The sequence below is a fragment of the Lipotes vexillifer genome, unplaced genomic scaffold (genome assembly GCF_000442215.2).
Source record: "Lipotes vexillifer unplaced genomic scaffold, Lipotes_vexillifer_v1.1 scaffold130, whole genome shotgun sequence".
Taxonomy (NCBI): domain Eukaryota; kingdom Metazoa; phylum Chordata; class Mammalia; order Artiodactyla; family Lipotidae; genus Lipotes; species Lipotes vexillifer.
This window is the reverse complement of record NW_006793860.1, coordinates 642,109-661,138: the sequence shown is the minus strand read 5'-3', so window position 1 is coordinate 661,138 and position 19,030 is coordinate 642,109. Positions and strand designations below refer to the sequence as shown.

At 54.7% G+C, this 19,030-nt stretch overlaps 1 protein-coding gene across 1 annotated transcript in view; it reads right to left on the bottom strand.

The window, feature by feature from the left end:
• The window catches only part of CPNE2 (copine 2), a 31,936-nt gene extending 13,161 nt beyond the window's left edge, over positions 1 to 18,775 (bottom strand). The window contains exons 1-11 of the mRNA XM_007466819.1: positions 18,390 to 18,775; positions 15,620 to 15,799; positions 13,756 to 13,830; positions 11,789 to 11,860; positions 10,603 to 10,686; positions 10,230 to 10,319; positions 9,155 to 9,253; positions 8,548 to 8,634; positions 6,976 to 7,035; positions 4,949 to 5,082; positions 2,751 to 2,805 (exon numbers count right to left, since the gene is read on the bottom strand). Of these exons, the coding sequence (XP_007466881.1) occupies positions 2,751 to 2,805; positions 4,949 to 5,082; positions 6,976 to 7,035; positions 8,548 to 8,634; positions 9,155 to 9,253; positions 10,230 to 10,319; positions 10,603 to 10,686; positions 11,789 to 11,860; positions 13,756 to 13,830; positions 15,620 to 15,799; positions 18,390 to 18,644 (1,191 nt within the window). The 5' untranslated portion in view covers positions 18,645 to 18,775. The remainder of the gene's footprint in view (positions 1 to 2,750; positions 2,806 to 4,948; positions 5,083 to 6,975; positions 7,036 to 8,547; positions 8,635 to 9,154; positions 9,254 to 10,229; positions 10,320 to 10,602; positions 10,687 to 11,788; positions 11,861 to 13,755; positions 13,831 to 15,619; positions 15,800 to 18,389) is intronic.
• Between the last annotated feature and the right edge of the window lie 255 nt (positions 18,776 to 19,030).

The window sequence follows — 19,030 nt, the reverse complement described above, 5'->3', positions numbered from 1 at the left end:
TTTAGGAGATTTTATAGACCAAGGGGGAAAAGCCCCCTCCTGATAGGGATGGATTAATATTGTTTTCTCGGCCACCCAAATTCTTCCTTCTCCATTTTTTTCCCTCTATTAAGGGGAGAGTGGGGCCTGGTGGTCAAGTGGGTGGGGCTGTGGGAGGTTACCCATCTACCCTGGAGGCCTCCCAAGTCATCTACTCCACCCAGCAGCTCCACTTCACAGGTGGAAAAACTGAGGTTCAGAGGGGGCCAAGGAATGCCCAGGTCACACGAGTGAGCCACAGCAGAGCTGGGACCAGATCTGGGGGACAGGAGTTCACGTTGTCTGTAGCAGCCCAGCCCCCTCCCACACTTGCTGCCCTAGTTTGCCCGAGAAATGCCAGCAAACACGACAAGCTTCCTGGAGGCCACCCCAAGCCGATCAGGGGCCCCTGGGGACTGGCCAGCCACAGGTCTTTGCCCTGGGCCTCCCTGCTGCCTTCTGACGATCAATGGTCCCGTTCGCCCCACCTGGCCAGGCCCAGCCCATGGTCTTGAGTTACTTAAGAGGCTGTTCCCTCTGGTCTTGGCAGGGCAGTAGATGGTGGCATGGAGGGAGTCGAAGGGATCTCAGAGTGACCATCCTCTCTGAGCCTCAGTTTTCCCATCTATAAAGTGGGGAGAGTCATAAACTGTGCTCCTCTCCACCCCAGACCTTGTGCAGGCCTGTCCTTCAGCCTGATCCCTCTCTTCATCTGACTAACTCTGGCTCATTTTGAAAGGCCAATGTTTCCTGAGTCCCTCAGCCACTACCCAGGTCAGGGGTCCTCTTGGGGCTTACCTGGACCAGGCCCAGGGAGGGACTGAGGTCCTGAGGGCAGGCAGCTGAGTGGCACGCTCCTTCTAGCTCCTTCCAACTTCCCACACTCAGAGAACCAACACCTCTGTCTGCTCAGGCCCCTGGGCCCCAAATTTACTGTCAACAATCACGTACTGCATGCCTGGAGCCAGACACAGCAAGAAGGAGACCAAGTGCCCTCCCTGAGACAATGAGCAAATCAACACATACAGAGTGACCACAAAGTTCCAGGGCAGGGAGGAGGGGCCCCACGTGCGCACGCTCAAGGTAGTCCTTCTAGAGGAAATGATCTCTTGGCTAAGCAGCAGCAATGGGAAGTCAGTGAAAGGGGGCAAAAGGCCAGGGGAAGACCACATGCAAAGACCCTGAGGTAGGAACAAACAGAAGAAGGTTCATGTGGCACGGCGAGGTGAGTTAGAATGAGAGGGAAGGTGAGGGGCCAGGTCTGGCCAGCTCCAGCAGCAGGGGGAGGTGGGATAGAGCATCTGCCCTTTCCAAGCCTCGTTCCAGCATCCCTCCTGGCACCACTGGGCACTCCAGCCTGGCCAAGCCCCAGCCTCCCCAGAATTGCCCTGTGACATTTCCAAGGAGGCTTTTGCGCAAGAAAACATCTCATTCAGCCAGAGTTCTTTGGAAGCTGGCTGGTGTCCTAGCAACGAGATAGTGCTGGGCCTGGCTGCACCAGCCCGCCCTGCCCCCAGTGGCATCACCGTGTCTGCCCAGAGGCCCAGCTGTGGTCCCACAGGGTCCTGCCCCCTACCATACAATGGCCAGCAGGCCACAGAGCCACTCCCTGAAATTCTAGGTGAAAACTGCCCTCTCCGGAGAGGATGTGAGGGGAATGCTCACTCTGGAAACAGCATGTGGTACAGCAGGGCAGACAACAGGGGCCGCTGGCTGAGACATACATGTAGATTTAGGAGTCGTCTATGCCCACAGCCCCAGGCTTCTCATCAGAAGGGTAGCACATTCTGAGAACAGACATGAGAGTCCACCTTCCCAGATGGAATTCAGGCTCCCTGTTTTGAACGTAACCTTGGACAAGTCATTGAGCCTCTGTTTTTTCACCTGTAATGGACATTGCCCCTTCTCTCCATCCCTCCATCTTGCCACTGTCACCCCAGCCAGTCCCCACTCAGCAGCCAGAGTGAGCCTTCAAAAATGCCAATAACACCCCATGTAGACCCACCCATTGCTTGCTGCACAGCTGGCTCCCCACCTCTCCAGCCACATCTCTCCCCATCCTGCCCATCTTTCATGGAGAGTTCATCACGCCCACCTTCTTTCAGTTCTTCCAACCACCCTGCTCTCAGACTTTGCACAGGCTATTCTCTCTGCCCTGAACTCTACCTGCCACGTCACCACCTCAAGTCACTCTGCAAACTCCTACTCTCCTTTCCCCTCTTGGCTTAGACCTGACCTCCTCCAGGAAGCCTTCCTGATACCCCCAGGCCAGGCTGGGGCCCTCCTCTAGGGACTGCTGCCCCGTTCAGCACTGATGACACTGCCTGTCTTTAGGGCTGCCAGACAGAATACAGGATGCCCAGTTAAATTTGAATTTCAGATAAATAATGGATAATTTTTTAGTTTAAGTATGTCCCAGGCAATATTTAGGACATACTTAAACAACTTTATATGAAATTCAAACTTAACTGGGTATCCTGTATTTTTATTTGCTAGATCTAGCATCTTCCCCACCTGACTGGGGTACCAGGGGACAGATATCATAACTTATTCCTTGTTCTAGCCCCACTGCCTGCATGAGGTTCAGGCTGAGAAATGCATGTGGGTTTGGGGTAAACGCAGAGAAGGCAGGGCAGCTGGGCCATAGCCCAACCTTTCCAAAGCAGACCCCAGAGAGACCATACATGCAAATCCCATCTCAGCCAAAAGGAAAACAGTCTGGCTCCACTTACCTTCCAGTCTGGGGGTAACTGCGCCCCGAAGCCAAGAGCTGGAAACATCTTATCACTAATCAGAGAAAGGAGAAAAAAATACTGTGAGACAACCAGACAGGGGCCTCATCTACCCACGCTCACCCTCCCAACCCCCTACCCAGGGCTGGGCCCACTCTGCCTTGCATACCTCCACGGACAAAAAGAAAAAGCTCACCACCTCTAGAAAAAGCTCTGTTTGAATGATCTATTGAGCCCAAGCCCACTTCTGGGTATCTGGTGAATAAGAGGCTTGACCCCCATCTACATCTATGGCAGACATTGCTAATCAACCACAGCACTCCTAACCATGGGCCTGAGTACAGCCTCTAGATCCTTCTCAAACGGGGACCTTGGCAATCACTAAACTATAGTCATGATGCAAGTGAAATGTACTGGCTGTTTCTTGATGTCCCTTTTATGGCTGGGAAAAATTCTAAAATGAGAACACTGGCTTGGCGTTCAAGACCCTTCATCACTAGGCTCACCAAGAGCCTAGTCTCATTTTCTGCCTGCCCTCCCTCATTCCCCACTCCGCCAGCCCTGGCCACTGGCTACTCACTGTTCCCCAAACACACAGGGCATCTTCACGCTCCAACTTCAATCCTATTGCACCCCTTGTTGAACTACCTCTCCCAATCTGTTCCCTGTGGAAAACTCCTACTCATCCTCTAAGGCCCAATTCAAATGGCCCATTCTCTGTGGGTTTCCCTGAGACCCCAGGATGCCTCTCTCTTTGGTGCTCCCATAGCTCCTGTCTCACATGTAAACCGGTCTCTTGGAACCCCACTGATTTCTTCCCTATCTTCCTCATCGAACGGGATCTCCCTGAGGGCAGGGACTGTATCTCATTTGTTCATTCATTCAACATGTATTTATTGAAGAATCCTCTGGCTGCTGTGTGGAGGACAAACTGTCAGGGACTAGGGCAGAAGCAGGAAGACCAGTGAGAAGGTTACTGAATTGCTCTGGGCAGGAGGTGATGGTGGCTCAAACAGGCTGGTAGCAGTAGGGGTGGGAGAAGAGGCTGGATTCAAGCATATTTTGAAAGGATTTCCTGAAGGAATGATGGGGGAGATGAAGGAAAGAAAGGAAGTGAAGGGTTTTCAGTGAGTGGTAGTGCCTCTCCCTGAGATGGGGAAGAGGGTAAGAGGGGTAGGGGTGGAGCAAGTGTCCAGTAACGCCTGAATGCCCATGAGAAGGCTCAGCAAAGGGGCTGAGTGGGTAGCTGGATACAAGGGTCTCTGGAGCAGCAACAGCAGGCTCCTCCACCCGACCATGCAGGTGGGGACTTCCACCTCCCCTGCTCTGCATGCCATACCCCTCTTAATGTGGCGTGGGGTCACAGCCACCCCTTAGGCCCTGAGCCCCCTGGGAGTCAGAAGCTGCACCTTAGGCTGCCTCTCTCAAGGAGGCTGAAGTGCACACAGGATTCCTGAACCTGCTCTTGTTCCTACCAAATTTGTGGGACATGCTCCTTTCTCCCCTGCTTCCCATGTGTCCTCCTGGTCATTCCACACTCTGACCTGGAGGTCCGAACAAGCACCATCTGTGACAATGACATCACAACCCTCAAGTGACTTCTGGATCCTCCAAGGCCCTCTTGACTTTGCATCTGGCCCAGCCTGTTGGTGGCCACACCCTCTACACAGCTTTCCCTGACTCTCCACTGTCCCCACCCCACCCAAAGATCTCCAGGAAGCGTGGTCATGGGAAGAGGACCCACACATGCTGGCTGCTCCTATGAAGTTCCCAACAGGAGTGAGACTGTTAGGCCATTAGGTGGCGGGTACAGGAATCAAAATGTCTGGGTTCCAGTTCCTTGATCTGGGTGACTTTGGATAAATTCTCTATCTACATCCTAGGCCTGTTTCCCCCCAGCTCTTAACAGTGGAGGCTGCAGCAATAGCAAATTTCATTTTCTATCCTGACTCATTTTCTTACTCGGTGTACCCTGTGGAGAAGGATCTCAGTATGGATCTGGGCTCAGTAAGTCAGAGATCAGCAGTTGATTAGCAATGTCTGCCACAGGTATAGGAAGGGATGGTAACTGCATGCATGTCCTATGCTACTCATTCCTAGGTTTGATGATCTCTGGGTCCCTTCTAGCTTTGAAAAGCTGAACTTCCCAGGATGGATGGAGCCCAAGCTGACTAGTCAGAGTCCCTCCCCAAGCTTACCTGTCATAGTCCTGAATGATCTGCCCAACAGCCCAGATGGCTGACAAATATTCATTGGTGCCCATGGGGTTGATATAGTGCAAAGAGGAAGGGTCGAGGGGATTTCCATTGGAGGCTGTGAAGTCTATCCCAACCTGCAGAGTGGGGAAAAAGGCCACCCAGTGTGGCCAGAGACTCCAGCTCCCTATCTCACCTCCAGGGAACAGACAGGCTGATGGGACACAGGATGCCCACTTCATCTCCCAGCCCTGACCCACCCTTCCAAAAGATGGTCCAAAACCTGGAAACTGTCTGACTGTATTACTCCTCTGGCTCTAATGCCGTCTGTGGCTCCCTGTTGCCCAAGCATAAAGTCTATTGCCCAGATGTGATACAAAGCCAACTTACAGCCCCAAATTCCTTTTCCCCCCCTCACTGTCCCAACCCACACACTCATCTACTCCCATTTCCAGGTCTTTTTTCATGAGTTTCCCTCTACCTGAAGAGCCAGGCCACCTCGTCTCCCTATCTAATTCTCCTCCAATTTGCAGGCCCAATTCATGCCACTGCCCCACTGAAGCCTTCCCAGACATCTCGCCCCCGCACCAAGCCATCTCCCCATCACCCCTCAGACCACCAAGGGGCACCAGGACCTGGGGCTGCCTGGCAGGGCAGTGCCTGCCTTCCCAGTCAGACTGGATGGTCACTGCAGGTAAGACACATGGGCCTGGAGCCAGGCCCAGGTGGGTACCCCACAGAGAGCTGGAGCTGGCGGGTGGGCAGGGTACTGGAGCCAGGCCCAGGTGGCTGCCCCACAGGGAGCTGGAGCTGGCGGGTGGGCAGGGTACTGGGCTCCACCTGCTCTCTCAGCCCCGAGGGGATTCCAGCACAGAGGGGTGGGCAAGACTGCCCAGCTGGGGAGGACTAGGAGAGGGACCCAGGGCATGAGATGGCCACCTGAGAACTCAGTTAGGACCCGTCAGGGACCCCTGCAAGGGCACGGCCTGGAGTCTGGCACACAGGAGGTGCTTGGTATCATTTGCTGAGTGAACACATGCACGCAGGAGGAATAACAGGGCCCAGCCTCTCTGCAGGGGAGGGGGGCTGTGATGACCAGTGGGGTTACAGGTCAAGAAGGCCAATCCCCTGCGCCTCCTTATAGTCCTGCAGATGACTTCCAGCCCCCATGGGATCAGAAGCAGTGATAGAGAGCAGGGAGGCTAGGTGGGAGGTGGGCAGAGTATGGGACCCTGGCAGGAGTTCTCCTCTGGGCTTGAGGCCTCCCTTCAGGTGAGGAACGGGAGAAGTCTATGGGGCATACACTCCAGGCCACCGGCAGAGTGACAATTCATTCTTCCTATGAGCATATACTGAGCAGGTGCTATGTGCCGGGCACTGAGTGATACACCGAGGGTGGAGGGGAAAAAAAAAAAAAAACAGTGGCCCCGCACTCAGGACACTCACAGTCACTAGTCGCTAGTGGGACAGGGACAAGTGAAAAATACTGAAGAAAATTCAGAATGGCGAGTGCCCTGAAGATAATAAAACAGGAGAAGTGACAAGAGGAACAGGAGGCATCGGGGGGGGAGGTGACCTCTGTGTCACAGCCTGCATGATGGCAGGGCAGCAGCCAAGAGAAGGTTCTGGGGAAGAGCATTCCAGGCAGTGGGAACACCAAATGCAAAGCCCCAAGACAGAGCAGAGCTTAGCGTGTTGGGGGAGGATCAGTGTGGATGGAGCTGAGCGAGCAAGGATGAGGGCACAGCAGATGAGGCAGGAAGGGAAGTGGGGAGGAATTTGGGTTTTTTTTCCGTCTGAGGAAGTGTAACCAGTGACATTCTGAGGGCTGGGCAGCCAGGCCCTGACCTGCAGCTAAGCTCTGACTCAGGCCTATCCACCTATATACCCTCTCCTCTGGGCCAGACACACCCCTTGCCCTGGGGAGGGTCCTTCCTGAAGTTTATCCCAAGTCCCTCCTGCTGCAATCATGGCCCAAGCCCTTAGGGAGGATCCTCACTGGGGTGGGGTGGGATGGGGGAGAGCCTTACAGTGAACATGAGCTGGCAGCCTCCCAGGATGTAGTCCAGGAAGGAGTAGTCCCGGTTTATCTGGAAGGAATCAGAGGGGTGAGTGGGCCCCTGCCCTGTACCTGAGGGCTCACCTTCACTTGGTCACACTCCACAGATGACCTTTGGGGAGTTGTTGCTCTGTGCCCTGACAGGGGTCAAGGAGGCGGAAAAAGGCAGATGGACCTGATCTGGTTACAACAAAACCCAAATCCCTCTATAACAAAGCACTCAGAGCAATGGTTACCAATAGGTGGGACACACACACACACACACACACACACACACACACACACACACACACGCATGATGAGTCCAGGCAGTGTCCCAGGGACCAGTAGGTGGGACACACACACACACACACACACACACACACACGCATGATGAGTCCAGGCAGTGTCCCAGGGACCAGTAGGTGGGACACACACACGCGCACACACACACACGCATGATGAGTCCAGGCAGTGTCCCAGGGACCAGTGTAGCCCTTACCAACCTCAACTTTGAACAGAGAGAGGCCAGGCCTCTGGCTCAAGGCCTTCTGCTTTAAATTAATAATTAATAAAGCTGCTAAAACATGGTTTGTTTGGATGGTCTTTGCCTCCTTTTGGCAAAGGATACTGGCCTTCCAATTTTGGTGGCGTTAGAAAGGTTCCTTTCAAAATACATGTATTTAAGTAAAAAAAGACACCAAAATGGGGGGAGGAGGGGCTGAATACAAAACATAATAAGGCAGGTGGAAAAAATCATGAAGAGGGATGTGAATGACCCAAGTTTCAGAAACAAGGACCCGAAATCATGATGCTGCAACCTGCCAGCTTAACTTCTACAGGGCACTGCTACGTTGTGACCTCACTGAACGCTCACGTAAATCCTAGTTTCCAGACAAGGAAACTGAGGCCTGGGGTTGGCCAGCTGGTAGAGAGAGTGCCAGGACTTGGAACCTTCAGGCCCAGCATCCAGGGTTCTTGCTGCTCTGGCCTGGGCTGCCTTCCTTAACGTTCTACCCAATTCCAGCAGATACGTGGCCACCAGATATCCAGGGGGGCCTGGGCCCTGACCTCAGCCTGGCCACTGCCGGTGCAAACTTCACTGTCTTTGTGGACTTCAGTGGCCCCAGTTACACCACGGGCCAGTAACCTCAGCCCTCACTAGTGTCACTGCCAGAGCACAGGGCACCCTGGCCTGATATCCTCTGCCCCTCTGATGCTGAACATGCAATGGGCAAGCCTGGGAAGCAGTAACTCCCTATAGTTACGCTCCAACAAGGAGACCCTGGAAGGTCATCGCATGCCCTCCTTGACTTCCACAAAGGAATGTGATATGAGACTAACATTTTACATGCTTTACCTTGTTAACCTTCCCATCCTGTAGATGAGGAGACTGAGGCCCAGGGAGGTTAAGCTCAGGTCACAGAGCCAGGACATGGCAGAACCAGGATTTGAACCCAGGGCTTGCTGGCTCCAAACCCAACGCTCTGTCTCTTGTGCAGTGATATACCTCTGTGTGACCCCAAACCGGGACTGTGCCCCATGCCCACCCATGCTGGCTCACCTTGCAGGAACGCAGGATAATGATGCCCGAGTTTTTATAGTTCTTCTTCTTCTTCTGCTTCTTGGGGTTGATACACTCAAACTCCCGCTGGGCAACATAGAAGAAAGAGGAGCTCAGCTTGGGGCTTCTGTGGGGACTGACCCTCTCCTAGGCCCCAGAATCTACTCCACAGGGGCAGCATGCCTCCTCCAGGAAGCCCCACCCCCAGAAATGGTTCCTGCCACCTTGGGCTCATGCCAAGCTATATCTGCCCAAGGTCAGAAGATGTGCATCTGCCCTCCATCCCCAGACAACTTATCCATGTCATGTCCACTCATGCACCCAGAACTGTTGCCCAGAGCCTGGCTTCTCAGAGTTAAATAGACAGCTCCCGAGTACTCACTATGCACTAGGTGCTTTACCTGTTTAATCTCATTTAATTCCCACTCTACTCTTCTGCCTCCACTTGACAGATGGGGAAACTGAGGCTCAGAGAGATTAAATGTCTTGCTCAAGGTCATAAGGCAGAGAGGTGGGATCTGGGCCCCAGTCTGCCTGATTCAAAAACCTGTGCCCCTTCCCCATCCCCTGCCGAGGTCCTGGGGTCACGCGCATGTGCACATCTTACCGGGATGCCGTCACGAGCCTCACACATCTGTGACACCGAGGTCTGGAACTCACCGATGAAGTCATGGCCCCCGTCGTTGTCATAGTCATAGCACATAACCTGGAGTGGGTCCAGCGAGTCACCCCAGAGCTGCCCCACAGGAGGCACTCGCCAGCTCCTCTCAGCTCCCTGAGCAAATCCCATGCCTTTTTTGGCAGGTGGTACCTCCCTCTCCCCTCCAGATCTGACTAGCTGGCTTGGGATGATGCTGGTAGCTCCTGAACTGCCTCCTGCAGGAAGCCTTCCATGATTGCCGGGAAAAGGAGACAGGGTGCCTGCTCTAGTAATGGAGGCCATTCCCTCTGGAGCAGGAAGCTGCACACCTCACACACCTGACACTGGGCTGCTAATCTATCTTGGGTTGTGGCCCACCTGGCCTCATGGGCCATGGTCTGGAGTCCTCCCCAGACTGGTATTTTTTTCCTGAGATGGGCACAAAAAGTTCCAGCTTGATATGCTCTCTAACTTAGCTGCCATGACACTCCTAGAAGGAAGGCAGGAACTGTTGTACCCACTGTACTGATGGGTAAACTGAGGCCTTGAGTGGGAAGCACTTGCCCAAAGTCTCACAGTGGCAGTAGTAGACCCAGAACTAGAACCCAAGTTTCCTGGTGCCCTGCCTGGGGATCCCTACATGGTCTCAGGGCCTCGCCTCACCTCGTCTGCTCTCAGACACGGCCCCTGAGGACTTAGGGCTTTCAGAGACTAGTAATCATCACCTTCATCACAGCAACAACACTTGGCTGTTTCCAAGGTGATTCTGCATTCATTATCCTAGCTAGCAGCACACAGCCCTCCGGGAAAAAAAGAGCAGTCACTCTGTTTCCATTTTAGACAAGGCAATCACAGAGATGAGGGCCCTGCCCAGATCACTCAGAGGGTCAGGCAGACCTGGGACAAGGACTCAGGTCTCCTGCCCCTCCCCCCACAAGGGTTCTTTTTCCAGAGCTTTGCCAAGGCACCCCCAGGAAGCCTCAGGTAACCAGGAGGCCGGAGCTGGTAGGGTGGGCAGCAGGGTTCCCATAGCCCCCCTCACCTGAATGGGCTTCTCCACGTCCCCATCACACAGGGACACCAATGGCACAGTGAATGGCTTCCACACGGGGTCCAGAGTGTACTTGATCACCTGCAGGACAGTGAGAGGCAAGGGTGAACTCAGGCCCAGGGCCAGTACAGCTCTGGGGTTGGGCCATGGGACAGGGAGTGGCAAGGTGGAGAGACCCACAGCCATGCCTCTGGGGATGGAAGTGAGCATCCCTGTGATGGGGAGGGAGCAAGTCCTTTAGGGGCCAGTTTGGGTTTTCCTGTGTACCGCAGGACTGTGACTGCCTAGCCCCGTCCTGAGCTGTTGGGTGTGGCCGGACTACAGACCCACTGGCTCAGAGACCCCTGGAGCCCCACACACCCACCTCAGTCCTGTGGACCAGCATCCACTTGCCATCACCTCCTGGTTTATAAAACTCGAGAAATGGGTCTGACTTCCCAAAGAGGTCCTGGAGGAAGCAGGAGGATGTGGGTGAGGAAGGCATAACTCCACCGGATTCAGATGGGGTGGGGGTGTGGCCCCACTGCCTCCCACACCAGGCATCAGGAGTGAGGGCTGTGGGCAGAGCCAGCCTGGCCCCTCTCCCCTCAGCCTCTGCAGGGCTCAGCAGACGCCCAGGGCAGTTGCAGCCCCCTGGGACCAAGCAGCAGCCCCAGGAGAAACTGCCCCATCCTGGGGTTACCAGAGCTTGGGCTCAGAGACCCTAAGACCTGGAGCCTGTAGGAGTTACAATTCCAGCATCTTCAGTGGGGCAGGACGTCAAGAGGGAGATTGTTCCCAGGGCAGAGGGAGGCACCCAGCAGGATGGGATTTTAATTCATTTTAGTGGGATTCTGAAAAACAAACTATCCTAGCAGAAGAGTCCTTTAAAACTCCATTTATTTAAGCAAACATGGACTCTAAAGAGGCTATATTCAAGAGGGGGAGACATAAAATAAATGAGTAAGTAATATACGTGAGGCAGCAATTAGTGTTAAGGAGACAAATAAAGGAGTAGGGGGCAGGATATCAGGGACCACTGCAATTTCAGGGAAGGCCTCACTAGGAGATGACATGGAGGTGAGAGAGGGGCCTGTCATGAGAATATTCAGGGTAAAGAACATCCCAGGCAGAAAAGGCAGCAAGTGCAAAGGTCCTGAGGCAGGACAGTGCCTGGTTTAATCCTAGGACAATGAAGAGGCTGATTTGGCTAAAACTGAATGAAAGTAGGGAATGCAGAAGGGGTGAGGTCAGGGAGTCGGGGGGAGCTGAGGACACATCAGGTGGGGTCCTGTAGGTTACTGTAAGGACCCTAGCATTTACACTACGTGGGATGGGGAGCCCCAAGGAGTGGGTTTCCAGCCATGTCTCGAATATCTCTAAGTGATAGGAAACTCACTACCTCAGTGGTGCAGCAGTCCTAATTTGGGGTGGCAGTAGGGCCGTGTGCTATGGACTTGTCCCTGGAGGGGCAATGAAGGTGGTGGCCAGAAGTCCCAGGCCACACAACCCCAGGGCTGGGGGAGGGTTCCTGCTCCTTGATGGAGAGCCCCCTCCTTTGCCTGCCTCACCTTCTTGTCCAGCTTCCTGCCCACCAGGCTCAGCGTGATGACCCGATTGTCTGAAAGCTCCTGGGCAGCAATCTGTAAGGCCAGAGGAACGTCGGGGGTCGGGGGTCTGTCCTGAGACTCCCTCTGGCCTCCGTTCAGGCAGGGTGGACACAGGTTGCCCCAGGAGTCAATTCTCCAGGGCTAGGAGGGGAATGGTGGGGAAGAGTAGTGCCAGGTGACCTGGGACGAGTCTCTCGTCTTCCTCAAACCTCAGTTTCCATCTTCTGGAAGATGGGGGTAATAACTCTTGTGGATATGAGGAATCAGAAAGTGACCCCAATGTGGCTCAAGAGATGGGCCATGAGATGGTGGCGGGGAGATGAAGCAGGGACCAAATATGGAGGGTGGTCTTGAGCCCTAGAGAGAGGCTCTGGGCCAGCGAGCAGCCTGACAGACCCTCTCATGTCCCCACTGCAGATCCAGGGAGCACACACAACCCCTTCAAAACACCAAGGTGTCGGAAATTCTAACAACTTCACTGTGCAGCCAGGGAAACTGAGGCCCAGGGCAGGCAAGGGACCACCCGAGCTCCCTCTGCTGTCTCGTCAGCTCACACCACTCATCTATCCTCCATGCCCTCCCCATCAGCCATGGCCCTCTGCCCCAGGCCAGCCAGTGATGCACCACCTGGGTGACCTCGAGGCTGCCATCTGCCCTCTCTGGGCCTCTCCCTCTCACCTCCCCAGAGTGGCAGGGAAGGCCCTCTGGCCAACAGCAACCCAAGTGGCCAGGGCCCTCCCTCGGCTAGGACTTCCTCTGCTCCCACACCTCTAGGATGGCCTCACCTAACGAGCTCTTTGACCCTGAGAACCACAGACAGAGGCCAGGCTAGAGGCCCCTTCTCCCCTTCCTCCCCTCCAGCTGAGACCTGCTCAACAACCCCATAGGGTAGGCCCTATTACTGCCCCCATTTCACAAGAGGACAGAACCCAGGTCTGGAGGCGAACTGCTGGAAATGCTGGAGGATGGCATACCCGCTGGGTGGGGTCCTTCTGGGCTGGCTTCCATGTGGAGGGCAGCTGGCTTGTGGAGGCATTTAGATGGGGAGGCTTTAAACCCCAAGAGATGGGGGAGGCTGGGAGGGGACATTCCAGGTGGCAGGAACAGTGGATGAGGGCCTGGGGTAAGTGCAGGGTATGCTAAGAATTCAGTTTGCCTTGAACACAGGCCATGGACATGAACGGGGTAAAAAACAGCTGAGACTGCTGGGTCCCTCCCAGCCTGGAATGCATGGCTCCACAGGCAGTGGGGAGCCAGGAAGGCTCCAGGGCAGGGGAGTAAGGCCTGGGAACACACACAGGTACAGCCCTCCTCCCTCCAGAACCCCTGGCGTCACACAGGCTCTGAAGAGGGACAATCTAGGGGTGAACCTCACTAGCTGAACCGCCCAAGGGCATTTCCTCTCTGGGATGCAGTTCCCTCATCTGTAAAACCAGGTTTCCCTGCCTTCCGGAATTCTAATGACCCAAGAGCTCAGCCGCTCAAAGGGCCTGCGCATCGCAAGAATCACTGCGCTTCATAGGGATCATTGTGCATCAGAGGAATCATTGCGCATTGCAGCCACAAGCAGAGTTCTGACGGGCAAGGCCCTGAAACGCCTGAAAGTCGCCCAAGGGGCCAGTGCCGGGAGTGGATGCAGGGAGGGCTCTGGAGGCCTCCAGGGAGGAGGAGTAGCGCCCCTGCCTGGGGAGCCACCGTGGGGACCCCTGGCAGTGCCCCCCACTCCCCGGTTTGGCAGCCCCAACACATCATATGTGGAGCCAGGAGCCCGTTGCTAAGAGGCCTGTTGCTAAGTTGTAAGTTGGGCCTTTTTACTCCAAACAAAGCTGGTGATTATCTGCCAGTGAAGTGGCCCATTGATGGGGGAGGGCAGTGGCCAGTGTGTGGGGGGCCTGCAGAGAGCAGAGAGCGGCGAGGGGGGCTGGTACCGTAATCAAGCCCTTCCCCGCAGGCTTGTCATTCATCAGCAGCAGAGGCTGAGTGATCTTCTTGCTGGAGACGATCTGGAGGGAGAGAGGAGAGGCACTCACTCTGAGGGCTGGGGAGGAGACCCAGGGAGGAAAAAATCCTCAACAGGCACTGCTCACAGCACGATGCTCCATGCCAGGCGCTGGCTAAACCTCCCCCTGCGTGATCCCCGCCATGGGAGGCAGACAGCAACCACTGCTAACCCCACCGGGCAGCTGAGGAGACTGAGGCCCAGAGAGGTTAAGACACTTGCCCGAGGTCCCACAGCTGGGACAGAATCCCAGCAGTCGGATTCTGCTGACCTGGATGTCCCCAGGAAAAGGCTCTTGTAAGGCTCACTTTCTGGAGACGGCTGAAGGGAGGTTAGCCGCGTAACTGCCTCCCCCAGAGTCATCCAGAGACCCCCACCCTCCCTCAGGGTGTGATCCCTGATGGAGAGGATCAAACCCTGACTCCTCCTATGTATTTTCATTGCTTTGAATAGTGAATACATTCACACAGAGTTCAAGGATCAATACAATATAGAAAGGACAAGTGGAACACGTTGTAAAGTCTCCCTCCCACCCGTCTCTGTACACCCCATTCCCACACCCTCCTTGTGCCACCACAGTTTTGTTTCTTGGGGAAAAGGCCAGTGTTTCTAGTTCCTAGTCTCCCTGTGCTACTTTTTCTCCCTAGGTCCACTCTCTGCCCTTCTCCACCTTCTCTGTGCCACAGTGGACTGCATCACCTGGCTTACAGCTTGTTGGGGTTCAGCCAACGGGGGTGCCAGCAGGAGCTAGGAGAGCAGGAGGGGAGAAGGGCTGGGCTGAGCCTTGGCGGAAGCTTTGATGCTCATCATCGGCCTCAGCCCCAGTCCAGAGGCCTCCCCGTGGTGGCCACAGCTCTCCCCAGGACCTGGCAACACCACTTCCTGCCCCGCCCCTCCCTCCAGGCTAGGGGTGGCTGGGCTTCTGGCAGGTGTCAGCCCTGTAAAGGTTTCCTCACCCTTTATAGGTTCCTGCCCCTGCCCACTGGTCCTAAAGCTCTCTCCTCTGTTACCCTTTGAGGGTGTAGACACGTGGCGGGGACCCTGAGAGACACACCCCACTTCTTACATAACTGCTGGGCCCTTGCTTTTTTCATTGAACATCATCTCCTGGAAGGCCCAGGGCATTTCAGTCTCCACTAGAACCTCTCGAAGCATTTTCCATTTTATTCACCCACCATGCCTATAGACTGGGCAGAGAGCTCATCACCTATCCCCAAGTAAAATATGGGGAAAGTGAGGCTCAGAAGGGTGTGGGGCTCGCCCTAGGGCACATAGCCATTAACAATGATCAGAACTTGTATCAGTAGCTCTTAGCCCTGCAATCTCCATAAGCTCACCAAGGAGTGAGCTGGAGGGGGAAATGTGGTCCACAGAGGGAAAGGAAGATGCCCAAGGTCACACAGTGAGCCAGCCATCAAGTGGGACTATCGTGGGTGTCTTGGTTGCTGGTCAGATGCTCCCATCCCAGGAAGTCAAGACTATACTTGCTTACTTCTACCACTGAGCAGCTCTGGCCACAGGGCGCCCCACTCCTGTGTGGCACTGTGCTCAGTGTCTTCCGAGGGGAACACTTCAGCCTGGCCCCAACCCCACCTGCCTACTTCCCCCTTACTGTGCCTGCTGGCCCCCAAGGCTGTCCACATTTGTGATGCCACCTCGGGAGCCAGGCGGGAAAACGGGACCAGGGAAAGCAGGCAGCAGCAGACTCTCCAGGGGGCTGCCCCATCCTTGGGAGCCAGGTGACTTATGGCGGCACTGCACTGACCCCGCCCTCCTGGAGGAGCCCGGCTCACCGTGCCCAGGCTGCAGGAGAACTGGCCCAGGAAATCATGCTCCTCAAGCTGCGTGCTGGACTTGTCCTGGTCGAACAGGGCAAACTTCAGCTTCTGTACCTCCTCAAAGTGGTAGTCAAGGACGAACTTCTTGGAGAAAGCAGGGTTAAGGTTGTTGACTGCAGTTTCTGTCCTGTCATACTGGCAGAGGGCAGGGAAACAGGTGTCAGAGTCAAGTAGCTGTTTCAACCCTTCTTGGGCTACAGGGAATCATGGTGCTTACTTGCTGAACACCCAATTCTGTGCCAGGCACTCATGGCCAGTTACCCAGATGGCTGAAACAATCATTACTCCCAGCTCACAGATAAGGACACTGAAGCACAGAGAGGTTAAGTTACTCAACCAAGGTCGAACAGCTAGAGGGCAGGGCCAAGATTTGAACCCAGTCCTGACTCTACCATTCAGTTTTTTTTTTTTTTTTTTTTGCAGTCCGCGGGCCTGTCACTGTTGTGGCCTCTCCCATTGCGGAGCACAGGCTCCGGACGCGCAGGCTCAGCGGCCATGGCTCACGGGCCCACCCGCTCTGCGGCATGTGGGATCTTCCCGGACCTGGACACGAACCCGTGTACCCTGCATCGGCAGGCAGACTCTCAACCACTGCGCCACCAGGGAAGCCCACCATTCACACTTTTAACACACTGGTCCTGACTCCATACCCAGGTTCCAAGGTAAGAGGTTGGAACCTGTCCCTGCCTAGGTTAAGTGACAGAGGGAGTCCCTTTTCCCATCTGGACCTCAGTTTCCCCTTCTGTAAAATGAAAGGATTTGACACCTGTGGCTTTCATCCTTTATATTGCGGGAGAACCCTTTTTTCAAACCACATTTTACATGGAAGCTGAGAGAAGAAACAGAGAGAAGGAGGGGTACTTAGGGGGGAGGTGAGGTCAGGGGTTCCCCATCTCCCCGGAGGCAGGTGTCTGTACCTTCCTCAAACCCCGGAATGTCAAAACCAGGAACCAAGCGGCCCCCACCCCACCACCTAGTGTGGAGACCGAGGCCTGGGGAAGGGCAGGGCCTTGCACTGTGGGTCTCTGGTGGGGCTGGGACAGGAACCCTGCCTCCCAGCCTCTCTGCACTGAGGCCCCAAACCGCGGAGTCTGGGTGACAGTCTATTTTAGGGCCTGGGCTGTGTTGATTTTTCCTCCCACCCATCCCATTTCCAAGGGCCAGAGAGCAGCAGGGACAGAAGAGGTCTTGGCCCTGAGCTATTTTTAGCCAGGGTGTCTGGCCTGGGTGGGAGCGAGATTGTCAGGGAGGGTGGGGGGCATGCCATGAGTGGGGGTGGGTGCAGTGGGGGAGGACATCACTCCCTGATGGGCGGGGCGGGGGCGGGGGGAGTTCCGGAGACCTGTCAGAGGGGACTCTGGACACGCTGGCCTCAGGCCTGGGGCTTCCCCCAGCAATCCTCGGCTGACCTCATGCCCCACCTCCCACTTCTGGCTGTACCGCCAACATGCTCGGTGAGACAGGTAAGTCCCTCCCTGCTCTGGGCCCCAGTTCTCCTGTGTAAAATGGGTCGACAATCCCAGCCCATTTCCTTGGCATCATAAGAAGGAGCCAACATCTGTGGAAACTCTTTGTAAACCACAGTATGTTCTGTGGGACGCCCACCGAGGCCTCATTAAATAACTATGAAAAATAGAAACATATTTTGGAAAATTTATATGCATGTAAAACTGTCTGGAAGGCTGGATACCAAACCATTAACAGTTGGTTCTCCCTGACAGGCGGGCTCCCAACCATTTTGATTTTCTTCTCTAGGTCTACCTGGATTTTCTAAATTTACTGCAATGGATATAGACCCCTTTCGGAATAGGAAACAAAGCCATTTTTAAACGTTGAAGGTCTTAACAGTTTGGATTTCTCAATATCCTTCCTTAAGCTGCACCCTTCCCCAGCCCTCAGGCCAAAGTCTTCCAGCTCAGAAGTCTTTGGCTGTGGCACCATCAACATCCCCAGCCCTGGGACTCTCCAAGGTAGGCAGGGAAAGAAAATCCTCATTTCACAGATGAGGAGACAGGCTCAGAGAGGGATAGCCACCTGCCCAAGGCCACACAGCAGGGCGTGACAGAGCTGGGTCTTGGTCCAGCTCTGGGACCAAAGCCTGAGTTCCCTATTTCTCTGTTTGTTCCTCACTGACTGTGCTCATTTAGGAATAAGAGGGGAAAGTTATTTTAAAAATGAAAGCAAGCATTTTGCAAAACTCTAAGGTTTTTTGTTTGTTTGTTTGTTTGTTTTGCGGTACGCGGGCCTCTCACTGTTGTGGCCTCTCCCATTGTGGAGCACAGGCTCCAGACACGCAGGCTCAGCGGCCATGGCTCACGGGCCCAGCCGCTCCGTGGCATGTGGGACCTTCCCGGACCGGGGCACGAACCCGTGTCCCCTGCATCGGCAGGCAGACTCCCAACCACTGCACCACCAGGGAAGCCCAAAACTCTAAGGTTTTCACTATATATTATAGTAACTTAAAATATTATAGAACTCTACATATAAAATTATATAAATATAAATCTATGAATTATAATAAACACAAATATAATTATTTTAAGTACTGTCATAAACATTTTAAATAAAATTTGATTTGCAGAATAACAATTTTCTAAGTAACCCCCGGCCCACACTGCAAGTACTCCCAAGGGCCTGAGCCCAGGTCCCTGGGATCCAGTGAGAGCCCCTCCCCAGCAACCGAGCCACCCTCCACCCATTGCAGCTGCACACAGAGGGGCCTCACCTCACTCCACCTGCCATTATTCTCTGTGAAGAGGACACAGAAGGGGTCGGACTTAGAGGTGACGTCCCGGTCCAGCAGGTTCTGGCCGCTCACTGACAGCTCCACCTTGCACACGCAGTACTGGGAGCCCACGGGGGCCACCCCCGGTGCTGGGGCACCTCCACCCGGCATGTAGGCCATGGGAGTCGGCAACGGCGGCAGCAGCTCCTCGCAGTCTGAGGGGACAGCATTGGGGGTCAGAGAGGGGGCAGACATCTGCTACGCCACTCCACCCTGGGGAGGCGTCACCACCTGACCCTCAAGGTGTGGGTAAAGACGGAAGAAAAGGAGTGTGTGTGGGGCGGGGTGGCAGTGGGGAGGATGACATGGGCAAAAGCTTAGAGAAAGAATGCAGGAAATGCGTGAAAAAGGAGTCTCCGATAGGTGTGTTTAGTTTGTCTTTAAAGTCATTCTCTGCTTTGGTCGGTCTTTACCTGTGAGATACACACAGGTCCAAGCTGCCCCTGTCAGATCAGCAACAAATCACAGTGGACACAGGCATCCCAATCATTTTGCCAGGAAAACCTGGGCTTCTCCTGAGCAACTGACATATCGGCATCTCGCGGCTACGACGGAGCTTGTAATTGCTCAGGTTTCCCTCA